At 43.4% G+C, this 25,964-nt stretch overlaps 1 protein-coding gene across 2 annotated transcripts in view; it reads left to right on the top strand.

Annotated features, from left to right (window-relative positions):
• The first annotated feature begins 250 nt into the window (after window positions 1–250).
• MEIS1 (Meis homeobox 1) overlaps window positions 251–25,964 on the top strand; it is a 134,995-nt gene continuing 109,281 nt past the window's right edge. For both annotated transcript variants that reach the window (XM_035001408.1, XM_035001409.1), the window contains exons 1-6: window positions 251–1,770; window positions 3,628–3,854; window positions 5,696–5,837; window positions 6,355–6,405; window positions 7,195–7,245; window positions 8,720–8,866. In XM_035001408.1, coding sequence (XP_034857299.1) covers window positions 1,759–1,770; window positions 3,628–3,854; window positions 5,696–5,837; window positions 6,355–6,405; window positions 7,195–7,245; window positions 8,720–8,866 — 630 coding nt within the window. In that variant the 5' untranslated portion in view covers window positions 251–1,758. The remainder of the gene's footprint in view (window positions 1,771–3,627; window positions 3,855–5,695; window positions 5,838–6,354; window positions 6,406–7,194; window positions 7,246–8,719; window positions 8,867–25,964) is intronic.

Genomic DNA, 25,964 nt, shown 5'->3' with positions numbered 1-25,964 from the left:
GCGGGGGGAAGAGCTTGGGGCGCGGGGTCCCTCCAGGCCCCGGCACGGCCGAGCCCAGAGCCCCTCGGCGCTTCGAAGACAAAGGCGGCGCGGCCGTAGCCTGAACCGAGCGCGCCGACCCTACCGCGCCGCACCCTGGGCGCACGACTTCCTCGCTCGGAGCGGGTCGGAGAAAGAGCCTGCTTCCCTGAGTCTCCCCGGCTCGGGCTCCACCCGCGAAGTCTGGGCTGCTCCGAGCCCGCATCGGGTTTCGCTTTCCGGCGATCATAAATAGCTTCGTGTTTGTAAACAGGCGCTGGGGCACATTCCTCGCTCTCGGCTCATTGTTCCCTCCCTTCCTCTCCCACTCCGCGCAGGACGCCGGGGCTGGGGCTGGGGGCCTCCGGGACTCGGGGGTGGGGGAGGTCCAGACCCCAAAGTGAGAAAATGCAAGCATTTCCTTTCCTTGGGCCGGGTGTCCACTTCTGACAGCAACTCTAAGCTGGATCTGCGGAAAGCCCCAGCCTTCACCACCCCACGTTCTCGGGACTCCTTAGCAGACAGAGCCTTTCCCAGCCTTGCTCCTGCTCATCCTCTCTCCCCGTTTAACTTTTCTACTTGGGGTGGTCAGTTCTGAGAATCCAATACTTTCCGCATTAGTCCCCTCCGCCCCGAAAAATACTGGCAGAGCAATAATTTCGAGGAAAGTCATGAAGTCTATGCGTAGAGCCCTGTGCAAAATAACTGCCGCTGCTGCCTGCCCCGCGTTTATTCCCAATTTATTTCAAGAGAGTCGGCTTTGGGGAGAGAGTCTGGAGGGGGAGGGAGAGAAAAGAATACGGAAAATAAAGCCTGCGGCCGGGGGCTCCTGCCCGCGTTTGTGCGCGTGTGCCCTGGGCGTGTGGGTGTTTGTGCCTGGGCATGCGATTTAATGGAGCGCCTCTCTGCCTCTCCAGTGCGGCCAGAGCTCGCTTCGCGCACCCACCCCTGCCGAGGAGCCTACTTGCTGCAGCCCAATGCATTGTGTAAGACGCGACCTGTTATGGCCACCACTACTTCCGGGTTCTAGCATTCTGGTCGGAATCCACCTCTCCGCCTGTGCAACACACACTTTACACACGCACGGGGACTGCAAGCGGGCAGCATCGATCGTGGCTCCTTTAAGACAAACTCAGACAGACATTTTTTTTAACCCTCCTCCTCTAATCTCCCTCCAGTGCAGCAGTTGCAAAGAGGGAGAGAGAGAGAGAGAGAAAGAGAAAGAGCGAGCGAGAGAAGAGAGAAACTGATTAGGAATTAGGACTGATTCAAGGGAAGCGAGCGCTAGGGCTTTGTGCATTTGAATATTAACATTTGAGGTGTTCTGACCAGAAGAAGACAGAGCGGATGATCATTCATTCACCACGTTGACAACCTCGCCTGTGATTGACAGCCGGAGTGGCAGAAAGCCATGAGATTTGGTAGTTGGGTCTGAGGGGCGCTCTTTTTTTTTTTTTTTAAACTGATTTTTTGGGGGAGAGAAGATCTGCTTTTTTTTGCCCCCGCTGCTGTCTTGGAAACGGAGCGCTTTTATGCTCAGTGACTCGGGCGCTTTGCTTCAGGTCCCGTAGACCGAAGATCTGGGACCAGTAGCTCACGTTGCTGGAGACGTTAAGGGATTTTTCGTCGTGCTTTAAAAAAATTTTTTTTTCCGGGGGAGTTTGCTTATTTGTTTCTTTTCACACTGGCCTTAAAGAGGATATATTAGAAGTTGAAGTAGGAAGGGAGCCAGGGAGGCCGATGGCGCAAAGGGTACGTATTAAAAAACAATTGTGGAACTCAAATGTGAGATTAAATTGAAACGTGGCTGAAAGACACTGCTAAAAAGTTTCCTTTTTTTTCTCTGTCTTTTTGAATGAGGCTCCTAAAGCCGTGGCCTAAAGCGAGAGAATTTATTCAGTGCATTTGTAGACTTATGTATGTTACATGTAATTAATTCAAGTAATCAAGTTTTCTATAGATTCCTAACCAGCAGCTATATAAATAAAAATACAAGCTCGGGCAATCATCTGTTTAAAAAACAAAAACAAAAAGCGCTAGATATCTAATGTATAATGTGAGTGTTCAGGGAGCAGAAGTTTAAAGCTATTTTTAAAGTAAATGAAGCAGCTAGAAACTTCTGATATGTTATTGATTGTGCTCATCTTTTAATATCATTAGAAGTATTTAGCTTTTTTAAGCAAATGACTTTGTCATAGTACAATGGCTTTGGGGGTCGGAAAACATTCATCTTTTAAAAGTGATTTTAATGTGCATGGATTTTTATAAAAGGTAATACTTTGAAAGTTTTTGTTAGAAAAGCCCTGCACTAATTGGATACTAAGGACACAGCTACTCACTTTAAAAATGTAATACTAATTTCCCCAATATTCCTATTTGAATGGAAATGTAGTGAGAGTAAAGTGAGACAATGACAACCCAACTGAGGTAGTTTCTTAAAAGAAAGGGGGGGCTACCAAAAGCTTTCCTTGCATAATTTGTGTCCTGGCCCTCAAAGCCCTGTTTGCAAAAGAAAGTTACTAGGCTGACACATTTTTCTTTACTGCTTTGGTTCAGGCAAATGTCAGCGTTCTTCCAAACTATTTTCACACCTCTGGCTTTAAGGAGATGAAAGTGGCAATTCCTCTTTTCTTTGAAAATCATTTCACTCTTGGCGCCTCCAGATCTTGGGAAAAGAACTTGCCCGTAATGAACCAAGGAGAAAATTCTAAATAGCTAAATTTTGCACACAAAAATAATGACAATCAATATGAAAGTAGTTTTTCTGAAGAGAGAAAATGGGGGTTGTATGTGCATTTGCTTTTGAATTTACTTTACACCTGATGAGTTACATTTGCCTCATTGACTTCTAGTCTGGGGGGAAAGTTCATAAGAGTAGAGAAAATAGAATATCTAACTGTTCCAACTATAGGTTTTCTTTAACTTTGAGGTGAAATTGCCCAATTTTAAATTCAGCTCTAATGAACATGAAAAGCTTCGTTTCTCTAAGTTTCACTTATAAGGAGGCCAGTTAGTTTTGTATAATTTAGCAGAGTTTGCCTTGGAAAGCAAAGGAAATGCAGTGTCTTGCAGGACTGCCTAACCCCACGCTGGCAGAGAAATAAAATGAGAAGCCTGTCTGAATTCATGTGCTTAGCTTAGCTGTTCCCATTGTAACTTTTTTTTTTTTTTATTCCCCCTGATGGGAAGGGGCTGTGAAACTAGGCGGGTTTGCTGCACTGTCCTGGCACGTTTTATTATTGTGATTTTGAATTTCCTCCTCTAGAGACATGCACGTTTTACCTTCCGCCCTCCGGGAGAATGCCTCCCTTTCTTTCCTTCTTTCTTCCTTCCTTCCTTGCCAAAAGGATCCTGAATTTCTGAACTAGTTGATAGGGACACAAGTTAGGGCAAGACCGTTCATCCCAGCCGAGTCTCAGAGGGAATCCTAGAATTTTTACTCTAGATATCATTTTTAAAATAAGAAATCTCAACTTTAGAGATGCAAGGCCACTGAATTCCGGGTTGAAGGATCCAGCTGGACTGACATTATATAAGCTCGGTGCCCTGCCGTCTCCCTGTTTGCCCGCCTGGCCTCCTGAACCTTGTTTTCTCCTGTTTGTCATGCAGTACGACGATCTACCCCATTATGGGGGCATGGATGGAGTAGGCATCCCCTCCACGATGTATGGGGACCCGCATGCGGCCAGGTCCATGCAGCCGGTCCACCACCTGAACCACGGGCCTCCTCTGCACTCCCATCAGTACCCGCACACAGCTCACACCAACGCCATGGCCCCCAGCATGGGTTCCTCCGTCAATGACGCTTTAAAGAGAGATAAAGATGCCATTTATGGGTAGGTACAATGGGCAGCAGGTTAAGTAGTAGAGACGGGATGTTTCTTCTATTTCCCTGTGCCTTTGGTAAAAGGAAAGCCAGAGCTCTATGGCTTGGAGGTACACTATTTGGTAACTTTTCATTTGCATTGCATGGAGAATTTGCGGGGGCAGCCTGCCATCCCGGACGCCCCCCGTCTGCACACATGCTCAGCGCTTGCCCAGCACCCAGCTCTGCCGAGGCCGTGCCGGTGAAGGGGGTCGCCCTGCAGGAGAAGTTGCCAAAGGTCCCTCGTCCCCTCTCAGACCCTGGCTCTGTAGCTCAGCGGGTTGGAGTCCTCGCTTGCTCGACTTCGCTGGGAGAGCGCTGGGGATTTCTAAATGTAGGCGCCTTTGTGTTGGAACGAAACTTTTAGTTTAAGGGAAAATCTTTTAAGCCACTGATTGTTCTGACTTGCTAAGTTTACTCAGCAACCGTATGCTGGCTCGGCCGCCGCACAATAAAATCAAGGGAGGACAGTTGCAGGTCAGGCAAGGGGGAACATGCTTTGCATTTAGGGAGTTTGACCACCATAGGCAAGGAGCGAGCGAGCTCTGAATTGTTATAGACATTAAGAAACTTCTAGCCGTTTTAGTACTTTGTGTTCAAAGGCGAAACCTGCAGGATTTGGAAGTAGGTGTGGGGGTGCTCTCAGGCCAGTGTTGTTGACTGTGGTGTACCCGGTGTTCTCCCAGGCCAGTCGATTAGACCCAGGGCTGGTAAAATCCTTTGAAAGTCACTTGTGCCTACTGTGTGCTCATGAATTTGGGGACCTCGTTTTACTTTGCAGCAACTTTTATTTCTATTTAGTTCTTCTTTTGAAAAAAATCAGGCCACACTGACCCTCCCCAGCTGAAAACCCTTTCTGCTTTATCTTCTGGTCCCTTGTGCGATGTGCTTGTTGAAATCCCAGCGTTCTCTCCGCAGCGTTAACTGCAAATGGTTTAGGCTCAGGGACAGAACATTTGGGGAAGCTTTGAAAAGGACCCCAAACTGTTAAATTCCTGGCTGGGCTGTGAGAGCTAATAAAAGACTTGAGACACCTCCTTGAGCATTAGTAGAAGCATTTTTTTTTTTTTTTATGGGTTGAGATAAGCGACATCTAGGCCCCTCGCTCGCTATTCTAGCTGCTTTGCCATTCCGCAGAGACAAAAAATGAAAGGCTTTACCGCAGGAACATTTGAAGGAACTTTCTTTGGGGGGCAGTGGGGGGCATTGGCTAAGGGAGGGAAGTGTGCCGGGAGCTGAGGAGGAGCCTTCCTGCTCTCCGAGGGCCGTGGGATCCGGATCGGTAGGTGCAGCCCTCTGACAGTCGGTCCTGCAGCTATAGAGGTCCTTTCCCCAAGTTAGCTGAGTGCCTGCCACCAAGATCCCCCCGAGTCTTGGGCTTCGCAAGGCTGCCTTGGAGGAACCCACTTGAACGAGCCTTCCCAACCCCAACGCCCACCGCCTTTCTTCTCCACCAGGTCCTAGATGTGCCGCGGAGGGACGAGGGCTTGTCGGGGTGGGAAACTTAATTCAAAATGGCTGCTGGATCCGCTTGGGTTTTATTCTTAGCAAATGTTACCAATTTCTCCGGCCAGATATGCTGAACCGACCCTCAGATACTGTCCGTGGCTAAGGGCCTCCGATTTCGGAGCCCTAGGAGGAAGGGGAGGTGAGCAGTCACCTGGGGGGGGGGAGGGCGGAGGAAAAAAGTAGCTGGCAAAATCAGAGAGGGGGTCCCTGCCTGGAGCTCCTCTGGTTGTTTTTCTTGGGCGCCTTTTTCACTGACTCGGGACTAACCATTGTGTTGTTTGTGACTGTTGTATTTTCTTGCAGACACCCCCTCTTCCCTCTCTTAGCACTGATTTTTGAGAAATGTGAATTAGCTACTTGTACCCCCCGCGAGCCGGGGGTGGCGGGCGGTGACGTCTGCTCGTCAGAGTCATTCAATGAAGATATAGCCGTGTTCGCCAAACAGGTCAGCAAAATACGTGTTTAAAAAAGTAAAGAGAAAAGAAAGGAAGAAAGAAACTCCCTCCCTCACCCAGCACATTTTCAAAAGTAACCAGCGAATAGTCCACCCTAAGCCATGCCTGTGACATCTACCCTGAGATTTTCCTCCTGTATGAGTGTCCGCGGACGACTTAAAATCACCCATATCTTCCCAACTCAGGCTTCATAACCTAACGCAGAAAGCTCACTCTGTAAAATAAAATCACAAACACCACGCGCTGTAGCTGCCTTGGTCTTGGCGAGCAAGGCAGCGTCCTCTAGAAGCATAGTTGCTGGTAGAAGTAACCCTGAGCTCTGGGCTTGTTTTTGGCTTATTTGATTCACATTGAAGTGTTTCTGCGCGGGACGAACTCGGTGTCACCGAGTCCTTCCCGGAGGTCCATCTTTGCCCCCGACAGTGTAATGAGGCAAGAAACTAGGAAGGCGACCAGATTTCAAATGTTCTTTCTCCCCCCCCCCCCCTTCTTCTCACTTGTATTTAGATTCGCGCAGAAAAACCTCTATTTTCTTCTAATCCAGAACTGGATAACTTGGTAAGAGCGGACCCCTTACTCCCCTCCCCATCACCCCTCCCCCGAAGCCCCCAGCTTTGCTTTAAGAGCCCCAAGGTTTCGAGACGGGTCTTCCCGTAGCTGCAAGGCGGCTGCAGACGTTTCCGTCCACGGACAAGTGGTCCGAGACAAGATCCCGGGGAAATAAATTCATCTCGAGAGGGGCCGGGCAAGCCGGCGCGGGGAAACGCGAGCTTTTGTTTTTTATGACAGCCGGGCAGCGCAGCTCTAATCAGCGCGGGGATTTATCTCCGGGCCTGTCAGCGTGTGTGCTTAAACTTTGCGGACTTCCCAGCCCTCAAAGTCGCGTCACGAGGGCAGCAACCGGGCAAGAGCCCCCAGAGCACCAGTATGCTTGAAAGGTGTGCGGAAAGCCGCAGAAAGTTTGCAGTGTGAAAAGCCACACTTTGGGGACTATTTGGAATATTTTCCGTGCGCTCCTTACACGGAAACATCTAGTCCAGGGATGTGGCCCTTGCAGGTGGGGTGGGGGCAGTGGGGCTGAGAAGGGGAAGAGCCATGGGAGAGGAGAGTGTTTATGATCCCCACTTAGATGCTTTGTTGTTGTTTTAGCTATTTTTTTTCTCCTTAAGAAATATAAACCTCTAGATGGTACCCAGTCGCTGCTATTAAGTTTTAGTGTTATTGCCATAAATCAAAATAACTCTATTTACTGGGGGGGGGGGGGGATAGGCTGGAGATAGTAGAGCTGTGACAGCCAATTTTCTGCAAACCAGGAATAGGGTGCTCATTCTTTTTGTATCTTTGCAGATGATTCAAGCCATACAAGTATTAAGGTTTCATCTGTTGGAATTAGAGAAGGTAATTTCTCTAGCCTCTTTTCCTTTTGCTTTCTCCTCACCCCCAAACTTGAGGGGGTGGGGTTGGGTGGGGTGGGGGGAGGGTTCTGAATGGCTGAAGTTCAGGCTTCTGAGACATTTGCATAAATGTCTTTCTTTCTGGTAATTAGTGTCAAGGCCAATCTTAGCGTCCATTTCTCTTTGCAGTTTAATTACGATTTCAGCCACTAAAACCCGCATCTCAAATGCCCTAGCCTCGCATTCATTCTTAATACTTTGCTGGCTTTGTATAAATAGTTGCAATTCTAGGCATCTCTCTTGATGTTTAGAATGCTGTTGTGAGTTTGCTTCACAGGTTTTACCTTTGTGATTTCTCTTCCTCTTCCCGCTTTTCTTTGCTACCTCTGGGTGGGTGGGTGAGGGAGTTTTGTTTAGTTTTGGTGAGTTTCTGGAAGACAGTCTGAGAGCAGCGGCAGGTCAGACACAGAGGAGAGGCGGAGGGAGGAGGAGGAGGAGTGGGCAGGGAGTCTGGAGGAGGTGGTGAGGGAGGCACATTAAACCTTGTGCAGAGACAAAGCAGAGTTGATAGTTGTGTCAATTTCTTGAATCTGTGAATCCTGCACACAGCCCACCTTCACACTCAGGAAAGGGTGTGGGATAACATGATTTTGCTAGCTGTTCTATAAATCTCAGCAATAAAAACGTAATGCATTGTAATTCAAACTAACATTAAATTGCAAGCACACTGGGGTTTCTTGTGAGTTTTGCATGTCAGTGATGCCTGAGGCCTGTGAGAGACCGCTCCACTTATACCTAAATATTTTGAAGCTTTCTTTTTCCTTTTTTTTAAAAAATCAATTTGATACTTTTTTTTGTGGCTGTAGGTGTTTTTCACATCATGAGTACTGGCAATTTGATTTTCTTCTCTTTTTTAAAAGTAACCTAAAATATGCTTCTTATGGGGAGAATCTCTAATTACAAATGTTATAAGGACTTGGGCTGTCAGACATACATCCTATGCCACCATAGTAGTAGTCCTTTGGTGGTATATGTGTGTGTGTGTGTGTGTGTTAATATATATATTATATATATATATATATTATATATGTATATATTAACATTTTCCCTTAGCCTCATTGGAAAAGGACTTATGATAAAGTAAGTGGATGAAATTAAATAGTTTACCTTAAATGTCACCCACGCAGGTCACCTCTCTAATGGCCACGGCCCTGGGAGCAGATGAATTTAACACGGGTGTTGAATATGTTGTAGCCTGTGAATCATCTTGTCACTGTCAATTTTCTGGGATATCTCTATTTTGCAAGAAAAGAAAGTTATTCCTAATTCTGGATGCGTCTGGGGGTCTCTGGAGGACAATTGCTCTGTGTTTCCCTATTTGGAAGTTTGGATCTCACAAGGGGGGTGGTTTGCACTTGTCAATGTCATTTATGCACTCCTGATTATATTTCCATTTTTTTATTTCTGTCATAATGTAGGTACACGAATTATGTGACAATTTCTGCCACCGGTATATTAGCTGTTTGAAAGGGAAAATGCCTATCGATTTGGTGATAGACGATAGAGAAGGAGGATCAAAATCAGACAGTGAAGATATAACAAGATCAGCAAATCTAACCGACCAGGTATGCGCTTTTCAATTTCAACATCCCTTGAAAAAAAAAATCTGTATGCATATTGCTTGCTGGGTCACTACCACCTCCTTTTATTATTTGCATATGATTAAGTCCCTTTTAGATACATTTCCATCGAAATGAAAATTTTTGAATAATGTGGCTATTATTGCTTCATTAAGGCTGGCTCTGGGATTCGACCTGGAGAGATGAGCTTGTAAAAGCTTTGCCTGCAAACTTGACCTGTTTCTTGTCGCTTTTAATTTTTGTCTTTATTTTATTTACCCTCTATAATAATGGGAGTGTTAACTGCCAGTGACTGCCTCTGATTGTAGGGCTTTGTTCTGGAGCATTTTTTCCCCCTTCTATTTCGAAGAAAAGAAAAGTGTAGGGTCTGCTTATTTCTTATTTTATTAGGAATAAACCCAAGATAGGTGGTCTAAGAGAGACAGCGAGGGTTTGAAATCTAGCAAATGCTGGCTATTTTCTCCCTGTCTATACGGTTCATTAGCCTGTCTTGTCAGTTTTCCTCGGCCGAACGCTTCTAGACCTCACTGAGCATTGCTTTGTGCAGTGCTCGCTGCAAGCTCGCCCATTTTATTGTACTTAGTAGAAAAAATAAGACCAGGCCGAGGTTATAAAAACAGATAAATATGGACGTTTCTCCTCCTCCTTTCTACTCATCCTCCAGCTGGTACGTGCACTGGGCCCTCTATGTTGGCAGCTTTTGGAAGTGTCAGCGTCAGGGGCACCCTGGCGACTCCCTCGGTGTGGCGGTGGGGGGCCTCGCCCCGCCTTCGCTCTCAACTGCCGGCCCTTGCTTGTTCGCCCCCTCCTCTTCGGTCCTCCCTCCAGGCCCTTCTTCCGCTGCTTTGCTAAGTGGGGATGACTTTTATTTGGAGTTGCTGGGGGGATTTCTCTCCCTCTCTCACCCTAACACCACTGTTTGCTCCCAGTCTCTCTCTCTCTCTCTCTCCTGTCGCTGCGTCTCTGGATTGGCCCACAGAAGTTGCAAAAATGCAATGAAAGTGAAAACCTGAGGAGCGGGTGAGATGAAACGGGCTCAGGACAGTTCTCCGTAGTGAATTGCTGCAACGCGAATAGAGATTTGGGTTGCGGGTCTCCTCTGGCCTCTGCATAAATGAGTGAAGGCCTAGAGTTGTTTCTCTTTCTGACTTGGCACGTGAGTTCCGTCTTGGGGGGGAGAGATCAGCCTGCCTTTGTTAAGCCAAAGGACAGCCAGTCATGCAGGGTTTTCCTTTGCAAGCTCTGCCATGATCACTGTTGGCTAGCCGCTATCTTGTAGAGTCCTTGCAGGAGTGCCGGACTCCTGGGTCTGTCTTGGTGTCATCTTAAAGTTTTCTTCTCTCAACATCACCCTTTTAAAATAAATTCCCAGCTTGGATTTCTCCTGGTAATCCCGCGACAGAGGCCGAATTCTTCCTTTCTCCAAGAGCAGTGGAGGGCAGGCAGAGCTGAGCTTTAAAAACGCCAACGCGCCCGTTCTTGACTATGATTTGGCAAGTTGCAAACTTTCGGCAGTGTAGACGAGTGCACAGAACAGGCAGTCTGCGCAATCCCTGTGCGGCCCCGCCGAGGTGGGAAAACTGCAGGCGGCTCCCGCCCCGGCTCGGTCCCTGCGAGCTGCCGGGCCTCCCGCCTGGTTCAGCCCGCCAGCCCTTGCCCTGGAGCTGTTAAATGCAGATTCCGCTGAGGAACCCTCGTGTAGCTGCTGTTGAATAAAAATTGTAATCCAACAAGCCTAACTAGAAAATGGGATTCTAAGAGCTCCGGAGTGCTGGGTACATAAAGCTATTTGAGCAAATTACAAGAATCGCTTAGGGGCATGAATGAAATCAACACTTTAATTGCCTCCAAAATGAAGATTTATACCCCATTTTCTCAACGAATCATTATTTTATTAAAGCCAAAGATAAAGGACCAAAGCTATGGGTTTTATTGGGGCGGGGACACAAAATTGATACATCATTGAGTTTCCCCCCTACTCCTTCGGTAAACTTTTGTTACACAGTTACCTTAATTTGAGATATGCAGATTCGTAGGCAATTGTAGTGGATAAAAATTCGCATTTTATTCTCCCTCACCTAAAAAAAATGAGAAGTGTTCATTCCGCCCCCACCGCTTGCTGGTGGGCTTCGCAGCTTTGGTTGGGCTCATGGCGCTGTTGGCCAATGCGCGTGGGCGCGCTCGCGTGACCCCTGGAGCTCCCCTCGGTCTTGGTCAGAGGGCAGTAAACCCAAGTTTGTTTTCCTAATTGTCCGCTTCCCGGGAGCCAGGAGCGAGCGTGCCTGGGCTCTCTTTGGACTGGGAGCGCAGAGCGCGGGGCGCACGCGGGACCTAGCCTCGGCCCCGGAGTGGAGTCCCCTGCTCTGGGAGGTGGGGAGACAGAGACCAGGCACTAAGGCCGCCCGCTGAGCGCCAGTTCTCCGGACCGAAGCCTGCTTGCAGGTCCCTGGGGTTGCTGGACCCTTAATGCGGCGCCCTGGGGGCTGGGCCCAAAAAGGACGGCCTCGCCACCTGTCTGCGAATGTGGCCCAGCCAGTTTGAGCCCCCGCAGAGGGTGCGCTCTGGGACTGGATGCTTCAGGTGTGGTGCGAGCGCAGCTCCTCGTTAGCTCATTAACCCCCCTGTCTCTAGGGCCTACTGGCGGCACGGTTTATTTTATTTTACTTTTATCCTCGGAGGGCGCGAAGGCTGCCACCCGCGCAGGGACCTTGGATCGACGACTTTGATACCAGCCGGTTTCCCGGAGGGCTAAGTCGGCGGATATCCATTTGGCCTCTTAGTGATGCTTTTTTTTTTTTTTTTAATTTTTATCAGATTAAGACGCCAGTAGAAGCCGTAATCTCGTTTCCCATCCCCGCCTCTATGTCCGTCGTGCCCCCCCCCCCCCCCCCCCCCCCCCCCCCCCCCCCCCCGGAGCCAGGCCTGAGAGTCACCTCCCGCGGGCGCAGGCCTCCCGGGCGCCCTCTCCCGACGGCCTCGCTCCCAGCTCCGCACGGCGCTCCCGGTGCCGGGAGACTGGGGGCAGGCGAGGGGCCCCGGGGGCTTCCGGGCCTCCGTTCCCGGCGAGGGCCGGGCTGTGCCCCGGGAGCGGGAGCAGAGAGAAACGATGGTGCGAGGGGTCGAGGCGAGGGTTGAGCCTGGTTGTCAGTGGAGAAGGAAGCGGGCCCGTCGGGAGGCTGGACGCCTGTTTGGGGGATTCAGGGTGGAACTGGGGGCGTCAAGAGTGGTTAGGCGGGGAAGAGTCTGGCCTCCCAGACGTTAGATTTTAGGCCTCGCTCCCAGAAGGAGCCGTCGAATGAAGTCTTCCTTCCCAGGGCTGTCTGTTGCTCGCCACTCCTTGAGTCTAAGCATTTTCCACTCCAAGAACCAGTCCAGAGAGTGGAGAGAGGAGTGAAGAGTCTCCGGGCCCCTAAGGCCGCCTCCCGAGGTGGCCACGCCTGCCCGTAGCCAGCGCGGACTAGCTGGGTCTGTGCTCGGGCGTCAGCCCCGGTTTCCCACAAGCAGCGGGAGGCAAAGAAATGGTCCCTTTGGATTACAATTTTTATTCAACAGCAGCTCTCCGGGGGGTCCTCAGCTGAATCTGCATTTAACAGCTCTTGGGCGAGGGCTGGCGGGCTGCACAGGGCGCCCTGTTGCATGTTAATCCAGATTTGTGCCTGACATCTGGGGAGAAGTAATGTGGCTCAAGGAGATGGAACCAGAAAGCCACGCACGCCAGGCAGGTTAAATGCCAAGTGCTGCTAAAACTCCCAGGGGAGGAGGATCGGCCTCCGGGGCTGTGCGTCCCAGGCTGGAGAGCGCCAGGCCTGGGGCCTCGGGGATCCGGGGCAGCCTTGGGCCAGTGAGCTTTGGTTCCCAAGTGGGCTAGGAAAACCCTGGTGGCGATTGCTTTATTTTAAAAGTGCGGGGTGTTGTTTCTAAAGCATCTTTTGAGTTAAAAATTCTTAAAACTGAACTTGGACTTGACTGAAAACGCCCCCTCCCTGCAAAGTGGGGTAGGGATGCATCCAAGGGAGATTTTAGCTTTCTCTTTTGGGGGAGGTGTTATGGTAAGGAATGGGGATGAGAGGGCAAGGGACAGCCTAATGTCCTTGATGAATTGGATTTGCTGCTTTAGAAAAAATAGATGAGGCCATTGGATATTTACCAATACTAGAAATGCAGGCAATTTGTTTTCATCCAATAAGAAAACTGGCCACAAACAGCAAGAGACAGGAAAAGGGTCCCTTTGTCAGGTAGTTTGTTTCTAAATGCTTACACATGGACACATCTTATTTAAATTGTAAATACTTCACAGGGTCCCAATTAATGCCTTTGTCTTGGAAACTCTCAGTCCGCAGGCCTTGCATCAATGGGGGTCTTAGATTCATCTAACTTTACTCTTTGATTGTTGTGGGTCTTGTGTTGTACTTTTAATTCCTTTTTTTTGAAATATGTAAAGGGAAATTATGGCAAGATTCTCTTTAATGACTAAATAATAAGGTGTTGACTGTCACTACATTGGCTAATTGGGATGTTCATTCTAGGCCGTTTATGGCTTAGTATCCTTTGAATTAAAACTTAGTTGCTTACCAGGTGTGTTTTTATTGTTGCTTTCTGATTGGCTTTTTAAAAATTTTAATTCCAGTATAGTTAACACACAGTGTTATATTAGTTTCAGGTGTACAATGTAGTGATTCAACAGTTCCATATATTACTCAGTGCTCATCAAGATAAGTGTACTCTTAATCTGATTGGCTTTTAGCATGTATCTGTGTGTGAATTTCAAAGTAGGCATGTACTGATTCCTAATAGGGGCACTTAAAAAACATTTTAGGAAAAGCAAGTGAAGAATATATGCAGATGGGTTGAGATCAATTAAACTGTTAAATGTCTGTAAGTCTAAACGCTAATACTACAAAAGTTATTCCCTTTTCATAGTGCATCTCTCTCTGTCTCTGTCTCTGTCTCCCTCTCAAGTGGAAATCCCCAGTGCAAGTTCCACAGTTAATGGAAAGCACTGATACCAATGCTACTTTGTACAAAGTAAAGCCATAACAGTAACTGTTGTTCAGTGATTTAAGTAGCTCTGCAGCAATAGGTCACTCAAATAGCAATCCCTCTCCCACCAGAATGACTCCGTTGCTCATGATTTGGAAATATACAGAGTGGTTGTGTGCACTGTTGCTATTGGTCCTAACTTAGAGACTTATCTTGGAAACATGGAGAAGCTTACATAGTAGAGGAAGATGAGTAGAAGGAAGAAAAAAAAAAGATTAACATACGGGCACCGCTTTCAAAAAAGTAACAGATATCAACAGATTTTAATAAACAAATTTTAAATCATTATATTTTCAAACCCTTGTATGTTTAAATGTTAAAATGTTTGTCATACTCCAAAAGATTTAAAACACAGCTGTTGCTGGGTGAGGGAAGGAAAATTATGCAGAAAAAACTCCATACTCTTAAAAACAAAGACGATTTGTGGCCCCACGGTAGAAACAGGCTTATTAAGGTCAAACAGCTAGGCTAAAATATTGACATGAGGCCTACTGTAGTAAAACTAGCATACCTTCCCTCGCAGGTAGGCTGGAAGAAACTCTGAAGAATGCATAACAAGTTATATTAAGACACTTGTCATAAATGAAAATATTGTCAACATGAATTCAAATGAAGTATTTTTGTATTGGTGATGTTATGCTTTCCATTGCAATAACAATATTTTCTTATGAAACGTAAATATGTCAAACAAATGTGAAATGCTTAAGTTTTAATAAATGATCATTTAATCATCAAACACAACCAAAGTATGTATACAGAAACTTTTAAAGGAAAGTCGGCATACTGCCAAATTCCTATAGAGACTAGCAGGGAAATGATCAAAAAATGAACACAAAATAAGACTTCCTGTAAGAAGGTCTATAATTCAACATTATTTGACTCCACTGTCAGGGAAACAGTTGAAGGATAGTAAACTGATACCATTCTCATTCATTTCTGTTACGCAGCCTTAAATGTTTGTAGTGGTAGCGTTTCACGTGGCCTTTTTTGGATTATGATATCTGTCATATGTGTATCAAAGTATTACTTGAATTTTACGTTATAATTGAAACAAAGTTTTTTGTCATTTCTCCTGAGTGCAAAAATTTAATATTTAAAAATCATATCAAAACCATGGGAAAGTATTCTTTTACAGATAAAGAAATAAAAGTAAAATACATGTGACTCTGTATCTGATAGTTGTACAGATGTCAGACTTGAAGGTTTTCAAAATCCCAAGTGAGACAACACTGCTGTAAATCACGTATAGCTTGGTGTTCTTACTCAGCAGGACCCGCCAGCATATCGTACCTGTTTTAAAAGTTAGAGTCTAAAACACAAAATACAGTCTTCCAATTTGAATTTTAATAGTAATTCCAAAATTTGACTTTTTGGGATCCAGTAAAAGTTTGGATATTTTGCTATCCTTAATATTTGTGAATAAACCTTACGTGTATAAAATCAATTTTGAAAAATTCAAGCAGATGAGTGTGTGTATGTGGTGTAAAAATAAAAGGACATTCTCACCGTATCCTTAATTAAAAATGCCATGATTTCAGGGGTATAGGAATTTGCAAGAGCTTTTTGGAGTCTTAAAACAGCCTCTCGGGGAAGTATACCTATGTTGGGCAAAGTGCTGGATTTCCCCACACTTGTAAATTTGACATTTTAATAAATAGTACAGAGGATACCATTGGAAATAAGCAAGAATATAGTCATTTAAAAATTTGTCACTAGAATCCAATTTCAATCAATTTAATGCATTCATGTGTGCAGAATTAAAGCAATTGGCAACACTTTACTAGACTCTCTCTGAACACTTTATTTTTTCCAAATAGCATTTCTTAATCTAGGAAATATATTCTTGTTGAAGGAAAATACAAGAGTGTACATCTTTTGAAATTGTTTTGTATTTCTGGACTTCTTGGTTAAGAATTCCTAAAATTGACTAAAACATACCATTAAAAGTTTATTCTCTGGTGGAAAAAAAGCTTAATTCTACACTTATTGAATTACATACCTGTTATTCTTTGGCATCATGAGTATATACAGTTAAATACAAATTATGGCCTGAACTAGTCATTAACCTCTTCAAGATATGCAATAATCCTGCCATCACTTTTCCATGGATTATGCACCACTGTGTATGCCATAAACTAATGGAGGATAAATAAATTGTGAAAACAAATTCTATATTATTTATAATCCTCAAAAACACATTTCTATAATTGATTTTCCCTTTGGTACTTTTCATGACTCCATTTACAATTAATAGGATTTATAATCATGAGGTAAAGAACCTGGAGTGTAAAATGTTATGGTTCTTTAAAAAACTTAAATGAAATAATAGTTTTCCTCAAAAAGGAAGTGCTGTTACTATTAATAAGTTTACTAAGTAATACTCTTAAAATCACCATGACTTTTTATGAGTTTACCAAGTTTAAGCAACATTCTTAGTCTCGCTACTTTTTTTCATTTTGACACAATACAAAGTCTTAAATTTTACAATGGATTTAAACATACGTTATTTTGATTCGTATAGAAGATCATGGTAGGTGGATAATTAGCATTTTGAGTGATATTAGAATGATTCCCGGACAACACGTAACTTGGAATTAATTGTTGCTGATGAATTCCCATTTCTCTAGATTTTTCCCTTATACTTTATACCACCACATGGTTAGCATGTTTATTATTAGTTGTGAATATCTGGGTTGGTGGTTATTAGTTAGCAAAGCAGGGGTCTGGTTCTTTCTTTCTAATCACTTCTTTTCCACTGTTTGGTAAACCTTGTAGGCCTGAGATTTGAACTTGAAGTAGTTTGCTAGGTCTTATCTCCCTGTTTGAGTACCTGGTGGGCTATTACCCACACATGGGCTTATTTTCCGACAAAGATGAAAAATGCTACTCACTTCAGAACAGGAATGAGTAGAGACCAAAGTCATCAAATACGGCCAACCTGTGCTTTACGATTAGGAGCAAAACTGAAAACTGTTGTTCTTGTTTGCCTTCCCTAGGGCTCTGAATACGTGATATAAAGATTCATATCAGCCCTTTTGTGTTCTTCCTCTTAAGGCCTAAATGTTTATTTTCAGTGACTGTATTCTTAACGGATAGTCCATATTTGTTCCCAGCCCTCCACGGTTTGCATTTTATTCTGCATTTGCATTCACATTATGTCCCACAGAAACTCTTTTAAGTGAAGTGTGTTTATGACTATTATGAAACTCTGGAAAATGAAGTTTATAATGAAATCGACATAGTCATCAAAAGGACAATGAAGGGAGCAATTTGATGTAAACCCAGAGTTTTCTTATGCCATCCCAACTTGTAAAAAGGCTTATCTCTCTTTTTAAAAAAATATTAGAAGCTGAATGAATAAGAATTTCTTTGACAATAAAACTCCTCCTAATGTCTCCATAACTATTTGGATGTGTTCTCGAACATTAACTTAATTTGATAGACAAGCTATAATTAACTGTGACCTATAGTGTTTTCTGTTATCCAGAGACTATTCCTTAGCGATTTGAAAACGTAATTTCCAACTAAATGGTGTACAGGGTCTGATGTTCTAAAGGCCTACTTATACCATTTACAAGAAGTGGAAATAGTTTGTGTGTCTCTAGGGCTTCAAAGGGAGAGTCTTTGAGGGTGGGGACTAACAATTTTTACAACGTAAAATCCTAGCAAACTAGTGCAGGTGGGCTTTGTTTTTGTTTGTTTGTTTGTTTGTTTGTTTTTAAGGTAGCCTTCCTTTCTGTTCACTGCAGTGTTAAACATTATTCACAGGGAAGAAAAAATAAAATCACTGTGTTTCATGAGACAAAAACTCATACATGACATTTTAAGTCTAGTTATTTTATTGATCATAAAAAGCAGTCGTGTAGAGAGAGAATTAAAAGTTGCAGCAAATAGGTGGGATGCTGAAATCAGAATAAAACTTTAGCAGTAAAATTAAATCGGGTATTTTGGGTTCAGTTGAAACACTGACTTGAAAGTTCCCACCAGATCTGGAATTGTTTTAAAACCCCTGTTTCGGAATATTTTAGTGTAAGAACTTTGTGATAATTCCCCTTTGAACATTACTTTCATTTGAAATTGTTCATTCAGAAGAGACTCAGTCTCATGAGGAGCCACCCTGCCCTTCACTCTTGAACAGTTCAGATACATGTATTATTTATTTACAGTCTATTTTATACATTATTTATGGGAAATATGCTATAACCGTACAGAGCATATGGAATTTATCTTTGAGAGGTATGGGTGGTATCTCCACCCAAAGTGGCATAACCCTAAGTAGATAATAAGGTTACCTTCAGTGTGCAGATAAATAGCGTCTCTTAGAGCGTCATTACGTGTTTGTATGTCATAATTCCAGATGCAAATGCATTCTTCCATTTTCATTTTAATCGTCATAGTTTTCTTGGTTCTAGCTTCTGCCAAAGGGAATCAGGAATTTTACATTTTGAATTGGTCTTGGTGATACATTTATATGTTTGAAGACAAAAAAAGATATTGAGGAGCAGAACATTAACCCCTTTCTTTCTTTCAGTATGCTTCTTTGTCCCTTACTGTGTTTACTATTTTCTGAAGAATATAAAATTTCGTGAAATTTTAACGCTAGTTGTGTATTTGGTGGCCTGGCCTATTGTTTCACCACATTTGGGGATTTTGTAAGCTGTGTTAAATAACAAAATCACTAAGAAAAATATCAGACTCCTTGCGTCCTGCGCTTCCTTGGGCAGAATAATAGAGACATCTAGACTGTGCTTGTTCTGTGCATATCAAGTGTATTGTTGGTGTTCAAGTATTTTTATTCTGATAATTATTCAAAGCCAGTAACAATCTGCATTTGAGTGAGTATAAACATTTTTATTCTGGAATTTGGAATTTGCAGCAACTCAATTTTATTTTCCAAATTACCCTGCCATTTCAATTAGGTGCATTGTTCTTCACTCTTCTGTTTCGACATTCTGAAGGTTTGCTTGCCACCCTAATAGTGAGTTGTTTGAGTGTTTAATATTTATTGAGGGCATGTAAAGAATGTGCCAATAGAAAAAGAGGAGAATAAAACATTAAGAAATCAATTATGGGGCTTTTCTTCACTTGTAGTATACTTCTAATATTCCATATACTCGATAACTGCTAAAATAGTATGAACAGCCTGAGAATAATAGCCTTGCATATGGCTGAAGAATGGCATTCTGATGAACTGGAGTCTCTTAAAAAGTGAACCAACAGTAAAACTCAGACTCCTGCTTCTTGAATTCCCAGCCACCTTGGTTGATCTCTTAGTTAAGTGACTTGAAAGGTAGAGAACTTGGCCATTCTAAGAATCAGAAATGTAAATTAAATTCCAAAATGCCGTGAGAAAGGCCTTTCTGATGATTTCACCAAAGATAAATAACGAAGGGAGGGGAGAGAGAGAGAGAGCTCAAGGATTCAAAAATCCTCGAAGAATGACAGATACTTTGAAAATACAATTTCGTTAAAAATATAAAAAGCTGGAAGTGCTTCTGAAAAAACCACAGGAAAATTAGAGAATACCTTCTAGCTAATTGTTAGTGGAAATCAGTGGTAAATGTAAATTTCCATGATTCTTTTGTTCAAAGTATAATGCTGTTAGGAAAAAAACCAAGAGTATATCTTGGCTGAATGTGTTTTTTTTTTTTTTTTTTCTTCCTCACATCAAAATTGTGGATTTTCTGATTTGAGAGTTTAGAAGTAGAAGAGATTTCAGAAACACTTGAGAAAGAGCAATTAAGTGTACTGATTGTAACTTTTAGTTACACAACCTCCCAGGCTGGGAGTGTTTCAATAAAAGACATATAATTTAGAGCCAGAGCACTGGTGTTTGACCCTAGGCTTTGCTGGGAGAGGATAAGGCACCGCCAAACCATGAGCCTCAGTGTCATCATCTGTAACATGGGGATAAAGAACCCATCATATGGAGTTACTGTGACAACTAAGTATGAATGAATGTGGAGCATTTAAAACTGGAAACCTTAAATAAACAGCATATTAAATGATATTTTATCCTCTTGTATTCTGCCCAGTCTTCAGCAGCATGAGTTTGATTTGGGGAGGGAAGACAGGGTGATTGTTAATGAGATGCTATTTTAGAGACCATTTTATAATCATAGAGTTTAAGGAAAATGTCTTTTTAATTCTTATTAGGTGGGGCACTATTATTCTGATTTCCTCATGGTGTAAAAGGAGACTGGGCACTTGGTTGTGTTGCTGAGATAGTACAGAGAATCACCACAGATGCGCTTTCAGGTTCAACCTCAAGTAACAGTTATGTGCAGATCTGGTGCTGAGTACTTTTCTCCACATTTCTGAGTGCAAATGCTTCATGGCTAGCCGCCAGTTGCTTACAAGGTCTTATTATCTACTCGTGCTAAGGATACAATGTTTTCTGCATTATCGGGATGTTCTTTTTGCTAGGATGGTTGCCTAGAAAATTTGTGGTTTGAAGTTGTTTTATATAAGACACTTTTGCGTTTATTTTATCTTAATTTGTTTGCAGACTGAGGAGCACTGAATACTGAGTTTCAAATGTAAAATAAAACATTGGGAAGCAAGCAGTCTTACAAAAGGAATTTTATAACATCAGATAATACTGGCATATAATTTACGGATTCTTCTGTCACTCCTAAATAGAAATGAGAGAAAATAATCTGAATTTCAGCAGAAAGCTCTCAGAAGATAAATAAGGAGTATGGTTTGAAATATTTACATACAAATATTTGGAGATGCAGTGGTGCCGGTTGGATTAGAGTGTTTGTTTGTTTAAACATTTTAATTCTGAATTACAGTTCACAGGTATTTCAGGAGTAGAAGTATATAGAATCGTTAGTCATTTAATATAAGGGTTTACTTTTATTAATTGCATGTCAGCCAGAATAAAATGGCACAGGAAAAGGAGAGATTATTGAAACATAAATAACTATTTTTACTAAGATTCCTGGTGTAATAAGGCTTTATTGTCTCTTCCGTTCATGAGATTTTTCTCCACAGCAGACTGCTTAGTAGAATTTGAACATTCAGGGCACCCGAATAATTTCTAAATTACTCATCTACTTTCCAGTTATGAGGTTTGGGTAAAACTGCTTGTTATCCCTTGGTAGTAGTCTCCCTTTGGTCGTAATTATTCTTTTCCCATGTTCTTGCTGGAGGGTACCTGCCCCGTGTAAGAATCTGTGTTATCTTCCGAGAGCACGGTGGGATCACCATGAGATGCTGCTAACCTCAGTCCTCGACGTAGACACATTGGGCCGCAGGTATCAGTGCTGGGTGGATTTCAGGAGGAAAGCTTTTGGAATATTTCAGGTGGTGTTTTATATCTGTAGACATTTTCCTCAGCCTTGTCGATTTCATTTTTTAATGTCATGGATGAATTAATTCCACTCTGCAGGTCAGGAACAACCTGAGTGTGCCAGAGTTGAGTCCTAAAAGATATCAGGCTGTGAAAGTCAGATCTTAAGGAGCACAGGGAAAGTGACCCAGCGTGCTGGGTCTGGCCTCTTAAGGCCACTGCCTTCACACCTGCCACAGCGACCAGCCCTGGAGCCTGGGGAGGGGAGAGAGGCACGGACATTGGCAGGAGAGCAGGCAAATTATTTAAGGGCAGGTAGATTTTAAAGATGCATCTGACTGCCAAACTCCTTTAAATTTCATCGCAACATAATGAAAAACGTTGAAGTTATTCCGTTCCACATTCTTTTGCTTTCTTCCTCATGCCCACGATGTGTGTAGGTTGCTTGCGTATGGGAGTGGTGAGTGTGCACCTGTGCATCTCCCCACGTCTGAACCTGAGGCTTCGGGGATTCCTGGCGCTCGTACAATCACCTGATACAAAACTTTTCATTTAAAGATGAAATTACTCCTTGGAGAATTTTCACCAAAGGCAAAAACACAAAAATTCTTCTCCTCCTCTCTACATGCCTCATTACACGGAGATAGGGGATTCAGTGCTTGAAAAATTATAATTTTTGTAGGTTTTATTTGTGGTACATGAGAAGTGGGAAATCTAGAACTCAATTTAATGGACACTGTCTCTGCTTTCACAAACTACCCGCACTACCATTGTACAATCATATATATCTAAATAAATAAACTCATATATATATTTAAAGCAATGCATCAGAGTTGCTAAGTTTTAGGAAGTTTTCAGAAATCTACCTTATTGGATGCTGAATTAGACACCCTCATGCCATGTGTGAAGATACCAGCTGGCTCCAATGTGGTGAGCACCGTAACTAAGGAATAATTGGATAATTATTGAGATGTGTTTCTAGATTAAAAGTTCACAATGGCAAATATGGTAGGGCTGGAAAAGGAAGTGTAGTGTCTTGGTGAGAGCCGTGGATTCTGAGTGGGGGTGCTGGATTTCCATGGTCTCGCCCCTAATTTACCATCTGCCCTGAGTCACCAAAATTAGCCGTCAGGCCTCTGTTAAGTGGGTTAGTAATAAGCACATTTTATCGGGGCATGAAAAAGGGGTTCAACGAGAACCCTGGCAGGCCTACAGACTTGGCAAAGGAGGAGTGGGGGCGGGGAGAGGGAAGGAAATGAGAAAAAGGAGGAGAGTCGAAGGAGAAAGTCGGAAGAAGTGTGTGAGGGAGATAATCTTGTGAAGAGTGGGCCTCCCTGCAGCTGGTGTGGGCCACCCTGAGGGACACCTCAGGCCACCGCCAGTCTTCACCCAGCACAACACTCACCTCCCTGACTTTATCATCTTTCAGCAGGTTAGAGTGTGGACTTAGAAAAGGTTTCACTTCCAGACCTTTCCCAAGCACATTTGAATGTGGCCCCTGAATCCTCAGCCTGTGTGCACACTCTAAGTATTAATCTGTGAGCTTCTGGTATTTAAAAATATCTAAAAGCTTAAAGGGTAACAGGACAGTTTCACTGTGTTAAAACAAAATGCACCGCCCAAACTTGTCATGCTTAAATGAATTTGCTTAATGATTTCCAGGGATTTTTTTTTTAAGATCTGTGTAAAGAATTTTATACTTTTAATCTGAATGACCCAAATTTGAAGTTGGATAAGCATGGCCTCAAAGCAGTATGTTTTGAGAAGAACAGGGTTTACCCAGGGCTCTAGCAAAGTGTGGGTGCTATTTGGTGGTTGATTGAGTTGAGTGCTTAGACTGTACGTTTGGGTTATCCAGTGGATGCAAATGGGGGCCACCAAGATTTTTAAATAGGACTTTTAGCCTACCAGACTTCAAATAATTCATAAATAAAGAAATCCTAGGACTTCCAATTTCTCAACTTCAAGTATACCTTGGTAAACGTGTATCCCTTTTTATAGCAGTACCTGGACCCCTTCTCTCCTCCTCTCTCTGTGTATGGATCTCTCTGGTCCCTTTTTCTCCCATGGCATCGTTGATTGGGAGACATATAAGGCATCATTTCCACTGAAGTTCTGTGCCTTTAAAGGTCCTGAGAGACACTGTTGAGACAGAAGTGGAAAGTCTAGGGGAGGGGACTAATTAGATGTCGCCACCCTGGCCGTGTGTGAGACGGTGGCCATCAGCGACCCCGTCTGCCATGGCTCAGGGACAAGGGGAGTGTGAACGTCTCTACGGACTGTGCAGGTGTGGGAACGTGAGTATGTGTGTGCAGGAGCATCATGCACATTGGTGTGTTCTCCGCGTGGACTGGCGACTCCCCTGGTCTGGAGGGACTGCATTGTTCATTTTGGGAGACGAGCCAGCTCTTTCAGATCACTAGAGATCATTTGCTAAAGAGACGCTGGTGGTTTGAAAAAGTAAATGTACTTCCCAAAGAGGAAACCGCCTATGGATAGGTGCAGACCAACTTCACATTTTTAACCTTGTGATTATTTCATCAATTTCTACATAGCTGCTAGCTGACCTCTTCAGAATCAAGATCACCAGACTCTCATTTATCTACCTTTTTGAATGAGACTGGTAGGGTAGAAATTTTTGAAGAACAAAACCCCACTATTTTTGGGCTGGGAAAAAAAAAAATGATTCTGGCATCATGCTGATGTGATAAACGACCAAGTGAGAAAATATGTCAAAGTGCTTTGTATACTGTAAAGCAATTTATAAATATTAGGCATCAAATCAAACCTGATGGGGTGGGGAGGAGCAAACCACCTGTAAAATCATGTTATCTGAAGGTGAAAATAAGATCAGTGTGCATTCCCTGAGCACACACCAGCTGGGAGATAGCCCAAGGCATACCAAACTGACACTAAGTCAGCTCAGGTTAGCTATTCTTTCCAGAAGGTCTGTAAACTGAATACACCTGTATGTAGATATTTCAGTTTTGACTGGGTCAACCTATGTCGTTACATTACAAACTTTAGTAGCTGTCATTTGTTGAGTGCTTGCTGCATGCCTGGAAATACGCATATGTTATGCCTACAGAGGATTGTTATTATTTTTTAATTGAAAGGTGATTGACAGAGGAGTCTTTTTTGGTCCCCATTTATGGATTAGGATATCAAGAGTTAGGAAGGATGTGACTTGTCTAAAACCATGTAAGAGGTGCAGACAGATTTCAAGTTGGGATATGGCTACCCTCAAATCTCCTTTCTTTTGACCGTGTTATACTGCAACTGAGTATTTATATGTATAATATATATAATATATATTAAATATATATTAAAAGATCTTTATATGATATATATTACATATATGTAATATAGATTATATATGTTTATGTATAAAATATATAAGTACATATTAAAATATTTTATTTCTTTGAAGGGGGAGGGGCAGAGGGAGAGGGAGAGAGAGAATCTCAAGCAGGCTGCACACAGAACAGCAAGCCCAATGCGGGGCTCGATCCCACAACCCCGAGATCATGACCTGAGCCAAAATCAAGTTGGATGCTTAACCAACTGAGCCACCCAGGCACCCCTAATATATATATGTATATATATTTATGGTGGTGTGTGTTTGTGTGAATGCAAGTGTATGAGATGTTTTTAAATTATACAGATCTTTTTCAGTTGTTTTATGATATTTAATATTGGAGATCACAGTATCAGATGACAGTTTAACACAGAAACCCTCTACATATCATTTAAGTTACTCATTTTTTCATTCAGAAATATATTTGCATTTAATGTGTTACAGACAATTTCCTGGGATGGAGGGCATAAAAATAAATAAAATACAGTTCAGGACTTCAAAACATTTATAGTGTAGAATTCTACAGGTCATCATAAAACAATATGGGAGTGAAATGATAGAAGTGTGCATGAGGTGCTTTGTGTGCATCCTGGGGCAAGTGTGTGTTTGTGTGTGTGTATCAGGGAAGGCTTTCTGGGGGAGGTGTTATCTGAGCTGTAACTTAATTAGCAAGTAGGAAGTTTTTAGGGGCTGGGGCCAGACGGGGTGGTGGTGGGAGAGGATGACGATTAGTCTGGAGGGACACGGAGAACATATTTGTCAGAAATCACATGCTGGAGCACAAGGAACAGGTTGAGGAATGGTCCTCAGGGGGTGGACTAAGGGCTTACTCTGTGAGGGCTAAGGACCCCAGATTGTAGTATTCTATAGGCAGTACAGCCGTTCATTCATTCCACAACATTTCCTGAGTGCCAGCCAAGTGCTAGGCATTGAACTTGATAGGCAGATGCAATGGCAAGCAAAACTGACCAATTCCTGTCCTCAATTCTAGTGGAATTGAACTGGGAAGTGATTTGACTCAACTCTTTAAAGCTGGGAAGGCCTGAACAAGACCAGCAATCACTAGGTGAAAAATGAGAGATTTATTTGTGAACTATTTAGGGGTAAAAGTGAACAAGACTTGATGACTGATTGGATGTCTGGGGGAGGGGGGAGGTAGGTGTCATGGATGGTCCTCAGGTTTATACCATGGATAGATGGGGTTATACCTATTGGGATCAATAACAAGGAAGAATGAGTAGGACGTTGGTCAGAAGACGAAGAGTTTAGCTTTGGACTTGTTGAGTGAGGTGAACATCTTTGCATGGAGAGGGTTTAGCAGGTAGTTGGGCATACAAGTCTAAAGACAAAAGAAAAGATCCAGAGACACAAATTTCGTGGCATATGGG

This window comes from Mirounga leonina, unplaced genomic scaffold (genome assembly GCF_011800145.1).
Source record: "Mirounga leonina isolate KUSES-001 unplaced genomic scaffold, KU_Mleo_1.0 Mir_125, whole genome shotgun sequence".
Classification (NCBI taxonomy): domain Eukaryota; kingdom Metazoa; phylum Chordata; class Mammalia; order Carnivora; family Phocidae; genus Mirounga; species Mirounga leonina.
Note: the sequence above shows the minus strand (reverse complement) of the source record. Positions and strands in the feature narration are given on the sequence as shown.